The sequence below is a fragment of the Pygoscelis adeliae genome, unplaced genomic scaffold (genome assembly GCF_000699105.1).
Source record: "Pygoscelis adeliae isolate BGI_AS28 unplaced genomic scaffold, ASM69910v1 Scaffold131, whole genome shotgun sequence".
NCBI lineage: Eukaryota > Metazoa > Chordata > Aves > Sphenisciformes > Spheniscidae > Pygoscelis > Pygoscelis adeliae.
The window spans coordinates 444,011-457,464 of record NW_008824058.1 but is presented as its reverse complement, the minus strand read 5'-3'; the positions used below and the strand labels follow the sequence as shown (position 1 = coordinate 457,464).

The following is a 13,454-nucleotide window of genomic DNA, read 5'->3' as shown; positions in this document are numbered from 1 at the left end:
CTTTATTATTTGTATTATTTATTTCCATACATTCTTGCTTGTGGCCCTTGCATACAATATGTTACAAAAAGCACCACATGAGAACACTTAATGTTATGTATTTGTTACGGGGAGATTTAAAAAAAAACATTAATTGCTTCCTTTGCTTGTAGAAAAACAGCTAAGATTTTTTCATTTTATGACCATTATAAAATTGGTCTTTAAAAAAACAAAACAAAACAACCCAAAATTGTTCCCTTTTCAACTGATTTGTCATCTATTAAGATATTTTGTCTGTTAGACCACCTTTTTTAAACATTGCTTTGTAAGAGGAATGAGTGAAAAACAACAAAGAGCCAACCCTTTATAACAGTAGAAAAGATACACATTTAACATGTCCTCTTTTCTTTGGAAAATGCCCTCTAACATACTTAATCTTTTACTAGATTGTAATTCTTACTTCAATCAGAATGTTGTAGTAGATTTGTGAGTAACTGGAGTTTTATTATAGTTCGCAGCATACATTCGAGCTGCTGTAAGAAAAGAAAAAGGACTACCAATCCTTGTGGAGCTGCTGAGAATGGATAATGACAGAGTTGTTTCATCTGTGGCAACTGCCTTAAGGAATATGGCATTAGATGTTCGTAATAAGGAGCTTATTGGTAAGTACAGAACTGTACCGAAGAAAGCACGATTACCAACATGTCAGACCTTGTATTGAAAAAATACTAGGATGAGATTCTACCAATAGAAGTAGCATACTTGCTTTTACTATATCATGTCAGTTGTGTCACAGAAATTAATCTTTTTGACAACAGTAGCTTTTCAGAGTAATACTGACATTTTAGTTTGCCTTTAGCCATCTTGCATGGCAATCTCTTTACAATGGATGGAAGTCACCTCAGCTAAACTACACTGGACAGGAAACTGTCAGCACAAAATATGATGGAAAACACAACTCTGCTTCCTTGGAGCTAAACGGTAACCTTCTCGGAGGGTTTCAAGGTCCCTTACATACTCTAAGAGGATAGGAGAGCTCTGCTGCCAGTGCATCAGTAAATTATTTATGGGAGAGAGGGAAGAAATCTTCTCCTAGTAAAATATTTCCACGAAAACCCACATACAGAGCAGTACATATGTGTCTTTGCTGAATTAAGTAATCAATAAGGGTGCTTGCTAGAAAAACTTAGTTTCCCTTTTGTCAATTTTAATATTTCATACTTTAAGCATTCATCTGAGCCTTTCTCATCTAGCATTTAAAAGAAACCCAAACAACATTTTTCCTGCCTTGATCAGGAATCTCAGTCTATTATGGCAAGTGTTGAACATGCCTCACCCTTAGCTTCAGACTGCTGTGGCCTAAATGAACCCTGCTAACACGTGTCATGATCTACAAAAGTTTCATTTTTGTTACAGAAGCATTTTCTGTGTTGTAGACTAGTGGGATAAGTATATAACAACTATTTATACAGATAAGAGTATCATTATTCTCAAAAAGATAGATGGAGGTGAACAGATTTTTATTATATATTACTGAAGCTTTCTTCATCTTGGATGTTCAGAACATGTTTTCTTGCAGTGTAGGTATTACATACACAAGAAATTAGTAAAAAGAAAATTCTGTTCTGTAGCACCGGCCATATATACGGGTCATACTCCGGAGGTATTCTCTTTTCAGGATTTTTTTTTTTTTTTTTTTTTTTCCCCTTCCCTTCCTGGCAGAACTTTTCAGTTCAGGAATGCACCTCCACCTGTTCCCTCTCCCTGTCAAAGCCTTAACTGTGAAAGAATTACTGGCTTTCCAGATATACTCCGAAACTAATCTTTGTATAAAATATTTTGAGACGTGAAGTGAGTCATAAATTACCCCATGCTAGTAATCTAATTTATGCAACTTTACTGCTGTTGGTAAGGGCAGGAATAATGGGTTTACATAGTCTAAAATGAAGAAAATAAGGGATTGGCGACTCCAACAAATAACAATATAAATTGGTATATGCAAACGTGTTGATGAGCTTGCTACAAGATTAGCAGTGACAGGGTACTCCTTGTATACAGCATTGTTGGTGATAGTTTTACAGTGTGTTTGAAAAGTTGTTCCTTTTGTTTGCAGAATTCCTTTTTGGATATTTTTTTTTTCCCCTTAGGCACGTTATGCAAATAGATAGCTAATGGCTTTGTGTAAAGCTTAGTCATTATTCACTGTTATGTACAAACGTGTTCAATAAAATCAATTAATCATTCAATTAACAGCACAGCCTAAGCTGGGGAGGGGAATTACCTTAGCTTTAGTTAATTTCCTTTGTCTGCAGTGTGTTTATTCCTGTGCAACAGTCAGTAATTGAAATCTGAAAGAGCTGAGATCTGATCTCTTACGAGTAACAAATAAGGTGAACAGAATGTCTGAAAGAAAAAAATTCCAAGTTACTGTAAGGATTTCTTTAACCCTCCCCTAAATGAAGCCTAGGAATGTGCACTACTCCTTCAATCATAATAAATAGCGTAACATTTTTCCTTGAATGATTCTGCTTTCTCCAAATAATTCCTGCTTACAAATGCTCCTGTTTAACGCAAAAACGCATCTCACATTTTTAAGCTAAAAGGAAAAAAAATTTTCAAAAATTGATTTCTAGTCTCTCTTGATTCTGTGTAAAATGTGAATTCTTGGAAGGTTTCCATGGTTTTGATCCTGTCTTTCTTTTTATTGCTTTCAGATGCAGTTTTGTAATGAGTCCTGTAATTTCAAATCTTAAGTACCAAAATGTATTTTTTTTACTTGGTTCTGTTGATGGGTTCTTATAGGTAAATATGCTATGCGAGATCTGGTTAATCGACTTCCAGGAGGCAATGGTCCAAGCATATTGTCTGATGAGACTGTAGCGGCAATCTGCTGTGCTTTGCACGAGGTCACTAGTAAAAACATGGAAAATGCCAAAGCCCTCGCTGATACCGGAGGAATAGAAAAGCTGGTGAACATAACGAAAGGAAGAGGTGACAGGCAAGTAGGCAACGAAGTTCATACCTAAACTGTTTCTCTATTCCATTTAAAATGCTCAAGAATGTGGGGAATGTTTTTTTGCGTAAAAAGAGGATCTGCTTTTGCAGTCCTGATCTGAGTAGCTAACAAAGTCTGAATGAATCATACTGGGAAGGAAGAAGCAGTCAGTAGCACCATTCTCTTGCAGTGTATTCTCTATCTAAAGCTTTTGGAGGCTTTTACAGTTGCATGCAGTAATCACGTTAATGGGGCCCATTCAGGTTAAACGGTATTTAAAAAAAATTGTCCCCTCTTAAACACCTACAAGATTAATAGAATATTTAGAGCTTTTCAAAGTCAGAAGATGTTAGCAGCTTTGTCAGGATGTATCACAATAGCTATGACTTATATCTAGCACAGCCATTTGTAGGTTGTAAGGAAAACTTGGCCTACCAAGCAGTTTACCTAGCTAGTGGGATTTTCTGGAATAAGATTGCAAAGCAAGTGTTGATTGAGAAGATCCGGCTCTCTGCAGACTTACTCAGGGATGGCTGTGCCAACCCCTGTGCTAGGGGTTTTGTTAGCTGAATTCAGCTCTGGGCTTGATCAGGCATTGTGTTTATTTAGTAGTAATAAAACCTTTCAGAACTGGGCAGCTGAGCATCAAGGAACAGGAACGTGTAATGGCTCCCGAGTCGTGCAGGGTCAGCACTGAGTCAGCCTCATGGACCCCATCTGGCTTTGATCAGCATTGCTGCTCTGTACTCCTTAGCAATGTGACTGATGCAAATCATATTAGCGGGACTCTTGTATAAACCAGGATATCACAGATCTCCTTTCTATGGATAGCAGAAATGTGATTATATAGTCAGCCCTGTGTGCTGTTCCCAGTGTTTGATCAGATGGTAAAGGAGAGAAAAGGATCTCTTCTCAGAGAAGTGCGTCAGTGTGAATTAAACATACCACGTTTTTAACAAAGTCTTTGTCTCAAAAGGAACCAGGCTATATTTTGAGTATCCACAATTTGTAATACTTTGTATGTTCAAGGGACACGGGCTCATTTCAACTGCAGGTGTGAATGGAGTGATCCTTTATATGACTTCATTGGTCTGTGGAGACAACGTGTAAAGTTGCATCTGCACTTATATTTATGAGGCAACAGGGTACACTAAATAAATATTAAATCTTGTGAATGTATTAAGAGTGTCTACTCATTGATTAACACTATCAACTGCAATTTTTTTCGGGCTTTTCTTTCAAAAACTGTATTTGGATGAATCTTCACTGTGACAGAAAAAGGCACATGTGTAACACAGATGTTGTGCTGTGGCATTTAATGTCAAATCACTACTTCAGTACCACTACCAGCTTACTACCATTTCTCCTTAAAAAGATGGCATGATTTTATTTTTAATAATAGCGAGAGCAATTTTCCCAGCCTTGCTCTTGAGAGTGGAAAAGTGTTTTCCCAACCAATAAAACTTTTCAGTAGTGCAACACAGAACTGAGAACAAAGTGTCACTACGAGGATGTCTGGAGACTTTTAATACCAGCGCTCTTTTATGTGTTTATTCTTTTTCTACAGTTAGGAATTTTGTACAATGATTTCAAGTATGTAGTCTCAGTTTTTATGAAATGTGCTAAATAGCATGTTTCTTTTCATGATTTTTAATTCTTGCAGACAATGACAGTAGCTATTTCAACCCTTTATTCCTCATGTGGGTGACTCGGAAGAGAAAATTCCTAGGCTGGGGAGGGAAATGATTGTCATGCTTAATCAGGTTCTGCACCAGCCTTTTGGTGAGGCTGCTGACACAGCTGTGTTCACACTGTGGTAATGCAGGCATGCATTATTGAGACCTGGAGAGATGACCTGACTTGCTTCACAGCATCAAGGTTTAGGCTATTTTGTAGCTCAGGAACATTGTTCTTTTGAAGTGGAATGAAGTGGCTTTCTAATAATGTAACATTCTTCGCTTCCTTAGATCGTCACTGAAAGTTGTCAAGGCAGCTGCCCAGGTACTGAATACATTATGGCAATACCGAGATCTCCGTAGCATTTATAAGAAGGTAAATTACAAAATTAGCCTACACTGGAAAACAGTTCTACAAAAACTCTAACTTAATGAAAAGCTATTTGTTTTGATGTTTTTTTCTTTTTGCCACTCCACAGGATGGATGGAATCAAAGTCATTTTATTACACCAGTATCAACACTAGAGCGAGAGAGATTCAAATCACATCCTTCTTTATCAACAACAAATCAACAGATGTCACCCATCATACAGTCAGGTCAGTCAAGAAATGTGAAAAGATTTACTGAAGGGGGGGGTACCTGGTATTCCATTTTTTTAAGTAAAAATAACCTCTCAGTTTACTCCTAATTCTGTCTAAAACACAGAGGTCATGCTGTCTCTTCTCTGTATTTAAACATAAGTACTTCATGTACTCTGAATGTTACCTTAGCTGTTACTGTTGGCAGGCTTCAGATTCCACAGGATTTGTGGATGTCTATATTAGCATTTCAGTTTGGATAAGGAGCACTTTGAAGGAAGTCTCCCCACTTACTCCTTAATGCAAATCAAACTGCAGTCTCAGAATGTGTGAATTGTATTCCTTTTGGATGAAACTAAATCAGCTGGTGTGCTTCCAGACCACTAATATACTCCAGCTGCTAATGGGCATTCAGTTCAGGGGACCAGGCTAGACTTGGTGCTAAGTAAAATCCTCAGACTACACACCTGGACTTTGTTACCAACTATTTCCCTCTACAAAGCCACTCCTCCTGTGCTGTATGATGTGGCATTGCAGATGTAGCCTCACAGAACATGGGTACTTGATAGCATAGAAAGCAACAGACCAATAGTGAGGAACCTATTTTCATTCCCAATTATGTAATGTCCCATTAAGATGAGCAAGACAAATACAAAAGTCTTACTTCTCTGACTCCTCATTTATTGCTCGCCTTTGTTCCTTTAACATCTTCAGTGCTAGGATTTAGATCTTCATGAGGGGGCTGATACAAAACCTACTTGAAGCCTTGTATACTGTCTTCATTTGGCATTTTATTTTATCCAATTTACTCTTCTATTTTTATGTGAATAGATATCTGTTAATACTGAGAAATATCGTATCTACCATGACTGCTAAAATAAGTGACCGGTTTCTGCAATACTGTTGTTTACTTCTTTACATAAAAGTAACATCCTTCACACATTCCTTCATGACATGGTTGACTTGAAAACCAAGGACTCAGCCAGGGACTTCTTTTCCTACAAGAAGTATACCTATAGTGTCCTAAGAAGGGAAAGAAAGCGTATCTTTCATGCCCAGGGTTCCTCTCAACCACCACAGTAGGATAACCACCATACAGGACTGATTCCTTTGTCTAGTGCCATACAACAGCAGACTGCAGTTACCAATTCTAGAGGATTTTGTTACTCCGATCTTACTGTGTTCCATGTTCGGTTTTCTCCCAGCCCTTCGGGATTCCGAAAGAATGTCCTGACCAAGTATCTTTGTCACTCGCAAACCACATGATACTGAAAGCAGATTTACTTTTACACCTGGTTGCCAAGTTGCACATACTGGCATCAAACCACCACCTTGAATTCACACTGTTTAAGCTATGTATCTACTGCCAGAGCCAAAAATACCCTCTCAAAATAAGCAATGATAAGGAAGCAAATACGGCTTAGGCTCAGGGAACTGACCAGATTCTACCAAAGCATAAAAGAATATTCCAATACCTACTGTCCAATTCTTACCTCGGCACTTTCTCTCCCAAGATATGCTTGCAGAACAACTGTGTTACTCCAGTTCTTTGAACTACAAATAGGAAGTAAGATGGGCATCTCTAACATAATATTCAGAGGCTGTTGTACTTCAAAGAACGCTTAGTAAAAAATCCTAATAGGAAGTGTCTGCTTTTCTGTTCCAGAGCATGAACAAGCTTAAACTAGTAAGGTGGAAGTTTGGTGCAAAGAACATGTCCACAGAGGGTACCGTGGTAGCAGCCTTGCTGATTACAGCATGCACAGTAGCTGCACGGTAGAACAGTTACACTTGGCCGATGTAACAGTTGTTCTGGTTTCAGTCACTCAATTATTAACACAGACATTATGTTGACCCGTGTCAGAGTTTTAATGACACCCCAAATTTAGCTTTTTTAACCATGAATATGCCAGGATAGTATCAGTAATTAAACTGTCCATAAAAACACAAAATTGTGAGATATGATGTAATGGACACAGCTAATGGAAGAAGATATCATTGATTAATATTTTGAAGCAGAATTTCTAGAAATTATTTTTTTAAGTATTTTTCTCCTGTGTTACTGGAGTCCCTCTAAGCCAACAAAACCTGAGTGGTCTGTAAAACAGGGAAGATTTAGCAGAACAAACTTTTACAACTACAGTAGAGATTCAGCTGTTCACTGTAAGAATATAAAGCAAGCAATCCATTGTTATGATCTTACAACTGTCAGCCAACTGGAGCACAAAATGTCCAAGATACACTCCTGCATGCTAATCAACGGACAGTAATATATGTGTGTACATGGATCACTTCAGCCAGGCAGACTAAATTTTTCTGTCCTATCCCAAGTGGTAGGATGGACTTAAAGATGCTATTTAAGTATAACTTCACATAAAATCATGAACACTAGCAGAAGTATCATCTTCTAAATGCAAACAAATTATGTCATATGCAAACTGAAATGGGTGAGTTCTCTTATTTCACTTGTAAGCATTATAGAGCAGTGAGTCACCATTAAAGTATAAAATTATAATCTCATGGTATGTTGTTGGCTTCTGTCAGTGGGGTTCTTCATCCAGAAAAAACTGTGTACTGGTTTTGTCCACTACCCACATCTCTCTCATTTGTTAATCCTTGAGGAAGGAAGGGATGAGGAGAGAGTAAAGAGGTTAGGTATGGGAAAGGCTTTTGTTGTATATACTGATAATCTTTCTTTTTTCATCAGTTGGCAGCACGTCCTCATCACCGGCTTTATTAGGAATTAGAGAACCCCGCTCTGAGTATGATAGAACACAACCTTCTATGCAGTATTATAATAACCAAGGCGATGTCATTACACAGAAAGACATCTATACCGGTAAGATACCAGTTAGGTGAACTTTAACTGGAATACGTAAATATTCCTTATATGAGGAGTTTATACAATCATCATATGGACAGTTGCATTAGCAGGCTTGTTACTACTTAATGTTGTTTTCCACTTCTATTCGTTATATTCATCACATGTGGAACAGAGCAGGTTTTTCATCTGTCTCTGCTATTTTCTTTAAAATTGCACACATTACCAGAATAAGAGATCTGTTTATATATTGGGAGGTGAGAGGTGTTTGGAATTTTTATTTAAAATCCTAGTACAGAAAATTGTTTTATTATGCACATTATATATTATTATGATGTTATGTTATAAATAATAATGTGCGATTGTATACTATAATAATATCATATTATTATATTAAATTATACCAAGATTTTTTTCTTTTCTCTGATCTCCCTTTTCCTTCTTACTATTTGACACAAGTCACAAAACAATAGAGATGACAGTGAATAAAGAGAAGGAAATTCCTTGGTTTAAAGGTTGTTAGTCTGTAAAACAAAAAACAGCAACAGAAAAAAGCGTCTTGGTTTCAATTTAACTACTGCTGAGGGACAAAATTTGCCTGTATTGTGTTGTTATATTATTAGTAGATACTAAAATCTGCAGACTTAATTGTTTGGGTGCTACATAATTTCTTCTAGGTAAAACAGAAGCAAATAGACTTATAGATGAAAGAATAAAGGCTGAAGTTTTTGCTATAAACTATTTTCTCACAGGTTCCAGCAAACCTTCACCAATTTACATCAGTTCCTATTCCTCACCAGCAAGAGAACAAAACAGACGACTACAGGTGACTCCAAAATTTTATTCTGAAAGGACACTGATAGCAAGACTCAGCATATAGTGTTTAATAGAACTTAAGGGAGTTTGAGTATACTTAACAGTATTAGAGTGCTTTTTTACAGTGTATCTATAGTATAGTTAATTGTTATTGGGCATTAGTGTACTTAAACTGACAATTGCTTATGTACTTCTGTTACCTTTGTGTTTTCTTTTTATAGTCACATATTTTAGCGTGTTCTTCTTATGGTGGGACCTGAGACCACTTTCCTGACTTGACATGACTTTTTTTTTTTTTTTTTGGTAGGTATGGTCAGGTTCTGTACTTTATACTTATGCTCTAAGAGTACCGCTTTTGGAGGGTTACTAGCCTCCCAGTGAATGCAGAAGGAGACATGCAGGCAGGCTTACAGGTTTTTCCTCCATTTAGTTTCATTTAAAAATTAGGTACATTTCATGGAGGTTTGAAACCTATGTTACTATCATCATTGGTAGAGCTGCACTTAACTTTTTAGGGAAAGGTTCTATATAATGTGTGTAAATTTGAGAAATAAGTATTTTCTCTGTTAATTATATTTTGAAAGCTTATTTTTCTATCATTTTGTCGACAGCATCAGCAATTGTACTACAGTCAAGAAGATACCAACAGAAAAAACTATGATGCATACAGATTATACTTGCAGTCCCCACATAGCTATGAAGACCCGTATTTTGATGATCGAGTTCACTTTCCTGCTACTTCAGATTACACAACACAATATGGACTGAAATCAACCACAAATTATGTAGACTTTTATTCCACCAGACGATCTTCTTATAGAGCAGAACAGTACCCAGGTTCACCTGACTCCTGGGTGTAGCATCAAAGAGAAAAAACAGTGTATTTCTCATCTTGCTTGAGAAGAAATGGAATGGCCTCATTTGTTGTTCTGGTTATGAAATGTGAAAGTGAAATAAAAGAAGGAACAAGGAAGATTTTTTGATTTTTTTTTTTTTTTTTTTTTTTTTTCCCCGAGTGAGGAATTGTCAGGAAGAAAAACTGGAAGGGATGGTTTTTTGCTCTGTTTAGATGTTAGGTATAATTACTTGTAGCTCCTGTAGTCTGGTGAGGGTGTGGGCGATGTGATGAAAGGTTTGAGAATTGAGTAAAAGGAATTTGGAAAGTGTGTAGGTCAGAGCAAATTAAAGCTGATTTTTTTTTTTTATGTGAATAAAAGTCTTGTTCTGATAGTTTGTACAGAAAAAATAAAATGGATGCCCTTGTTTTATTGCTATTACTAAATGTCAAGATTGTATGCTATTACGTCTTGTAAATTTCTTTCGTTGGTGTAAATATGGAAATGCCACATTGGTTTAAAGTGCCATCCATTTGTAATGCAGTGTGTCATTTTAAAAGGAATTTGAAACATCATGCACAAAAAAAATTCCAAGAAAATATTATAAATTTTAAAAGGAAAAAAAAAAACTTTTAAAAATGAATAGTGTAATTTTGAAGCACAAAGTCCAGTCCAGTATGTCTACACCTCTCCCATTCCCTGCCTATTTCATAAGAAACTTCACTGCCATTTTCTATGCACATGGAATAACAATAAATATGGAAGTCTCATCCATGGAAAGCTGTTCCCTGTTCATTTTTTTTTTAATTTTCTGTGTGTGATCTTCGGAAACAAATACCATGAATATGAAGTCTAATTGCATGTTTTTAAGCCAGGTTAAATATATCAAAATGTTTGGGCCATTTTCCCAGCTTTCTTCAGTGCATATATTCTGACAGTCAGGCTGGCAGACCAAAGTGTGAAATTATGTACGTTCCTCCCGTTATTCCTTAGACTAGTATTTTTACTTTTGATACGGGCAGTCCAAGATACTTCAGAACTCTATCCTGTTTTCTTCCCATCACTCCTCTACTCCTCCCCTTGCTCTCCCCAAGAAAATTAAGATGATCTTGCTTTCATAGAAATTATAGTCTCCGTTATGACTACGTTCTGCTTGGATTTATTTACAATAAAAATCTTTGATTATTTTAAGTATCTAAATTGCATACTTTCCTCATGCCGTAGAGTCTGTTAACTTTGTACTGTCTGTAATCATAATTATTGTTCCCCATCATTGCACTTTTCCTTGGTTTTCAGTGCTTCCAAATATCCTGATTGCATCAGTGAAATGAGAAAAGGTAAGCAGAACTGCTCCAAGGTTAGATTATAAGGCAAATTTACTTTTCCTTAATTGGTTGGGCTACTTCAGCCCCCCCGACTGTAAAAGGGAAAAGAAATGAAGGGGTAAACAGCACAGTGGAAGTAGCAAGTTAGGTCTTTGATATACAGCCATGCAATTCCCCACTGGCTGCGGTGCGACGTGTGTTATTGAGGGCCAGTATTGTGCAGATGGTGCCTTTTCTTTCCTAGAAGACTTTATTTTTTCTTTTAAGATAGAAAATAGTTTCCATTTACTTGACTTTGAGTTTGTTTCTTGTGACAACAATTTCACCACTGGTCTTTCATCGTTGTTCTAACTACCTTCAGAGTCATGTGCAAGCTTTGGTACGCAGACCAATGCAGGTCAATGTTGATTATCTGGTACGCCTATAACCTACTAAAGGTGGTAAGCTCTCTGAGCCAAATATACTTATTTGGCATTTCATTGTCCCAGGAAGATTTAAATTAGCTTCAGATAACAGAATAATAGACTGAAAAGGTTAGAGCCTGTTGTTACTATTTGCTGCTTTGAACCTGCTAATGACACTCCAAAAAAGAGGGATGTAGTCATTTCAACAAAACAGCTGTATGATGGAATGATTTTTGCTTTTCATCTGAGGCAGTTTCATCAAGATCAAAACCAGCAAGATTTGGGACAGCACCCCAATTTGGATCTTTCATGCTGTAGAATATATATAGAGAGTTCATTATGTTAGTTTTAATTTGTTTTTATTCGTCTCATTTATTTATGTATTTTTACAGTCTTGGTGCTATACTGATTAAAATTATCTGTACAGTGTATTTGTTGGTTAGTTTCCCTTTATGTGTAGTTTCAGATTGCATGTGTGGAAGTGGGGAAGAAGTAGGGCAGAATTTCATTTCATAGTTCACTTTCATAGTGCGGTCTGGCTTTTGGGCCTGTCTCAAAATGTCATAAGCATAAATGTACGCTGAATGCTTTTAAAATGTGTTGTATTCACAATTTTGTATTCAGACTGATACTCCACGGAGGAAGATAAAAATTGTTAACTTTTTGAAAAGTGGATGTCCTTAAGAGAAGGTGATGCTGATTTGGAAGTTAAATAGTAATAGTGCCCTGGGAAACTCACTACTTTGTTTCCGCCTTTCTAATAATTGCAAATATGGTGAAAGAAAAAGAGGAACTAAACTTCAAAAGCAGGGAGTTAAATATCATTCGGATTAGAACAGATTGAGAATGTGTACAGCGAGACTCAACAGCAGACTTGCACGTGTCCTTTTGTGTAAATAACTCCCACGGAGGACAACTGAAAGTAGCACTGACCTCAGTGAAACAGCTATGCTCACTGAGGTGAGCCAGAGAACAATGGGAAACAAGTGCTTGAAGTAACCTGTGTCCATGATTCTCTATCTTGTAGAAAGCCTAAATACAATCCTAACTGAATTAGGATTATTATTTAAATAGGCTCAAAAGAATCCTGGCCTCTAAAAAGATACTTTTGTGTGTGTGTGCGGTCTTCACTCCTGCCTGAATGAGAAGTGTCCATTATGAACAAGTTAGCCAATGTAAGTCACACATGAATGTTCATAACTCTCAACAGTCTGACCTGAAATTTTGGTGAATTGATATAGTTACATACAAGAAGTCTATATGAAAGGATAGAGGAGAAATTTTTTTCAGGACAGCATTCATGAGATGATTCTTTGACTTCTATTATTTGTCTTTAAGAGCATGCCTGAATTGTAGTCAGCTTGTACCTTTCCTCAGATACTGTATCTGACATTTTTAACCACCATGCACTTCATTTGTTCAACTAGGGATTTTGGCTTGTCAGCAGATCGCTTCTGCTCGAGCTGGGTATTGCTACTTCATACCCTGTCCCCTGTAACTGAAGTTAAATGTAAGTGCTGCAGTCTTGCACTGCCTTATAAAATTTCTCCTCAATGCTCAAAGGGAGAGAAATGGAGTGACTCATCTCAGGGTAGCACAAAGATCTAGGCTATATCCTAAAATACTAATTCTAGACACATACACAGAGGCATATGGCTGCATCCAGAGGGTAGTGGTCAACAGCTCAATGTCCAGATGGAGGTTGGTGACGAGTGGCGTCCCGCAGGGGTCCGTATTGGGACCGGTACTGTTTAATATCTTCATCAATGACATATACGGTGGGATCGAGTGCACCCCCGGCAAGTTTGCAGATGACACCAAGCTGAGTGGTGTCATGATTCTATGAGTGGTGCAGTCGACACGCCAGAGGGATCATAGAATCATAGAATCATTAAGGTTGGAAAAGACCTCTAAGATCATCAAGTCCAACTGTCAACCCAACACCACCATGCCCACTAAACCATGTCCCTAAGCGCCTCATCTACCCGTCTTTTAAATACTTCCAGGGATGGTGACTCAACCA

At 37.2% G+C, this 13,454-nt stretch overlaps 1 protein-coding gene across 2 annotated transcripts in view; it reads left to right on the top strand.

Annotated features, from left to right (window-relative positions):
• The window catches only part of PKP4 (plakophilin 4), a 73,384-nt gene extending 63,545 nt beyond the window's left edge, over nucleotides 1-9,839 (top strand). For both annotated transcript variants that reach the window (XM_009334024.1, XM_009334023.1), the window contains exons 15-21: nucleotides 491-641; nucleotides 2,782-2,977; nucleotides 4,942-5,026; nucleotides 5,130-5,247; nucleotides 7,937-8,068; nucleotides 8,803-8,876; nucleotides 9,478-9,839. In XM_009334024.1, the coding sequence (XP_009332299.1) occupies nucleotides 491-641; nucleotides 2,782-2,977; nucleotides 4,942-5,026; nucleotides 5,130-5,247; nucleotides 7,937-8,068; nucleotides 8,803-8,876; nucleotides 9,478-9,726 (1,005 nt within the window). In that variant the 3' untranslated portion in view covers nucleotides 9,727-9,839. The remainder of the gene's footprint in view (nucleotides 1-490; nucleotides 642-2,781; nucleotides 2,978-4,941; nucleotides 5,027-5,129; nucleotides 5,248-7,936; nucleotides 8,069-8,802; nucleotides 8,877-9,477) is intronic.
• Nucleotides 9,840-13,454: the final 3,615 nt, after the last annotated feature.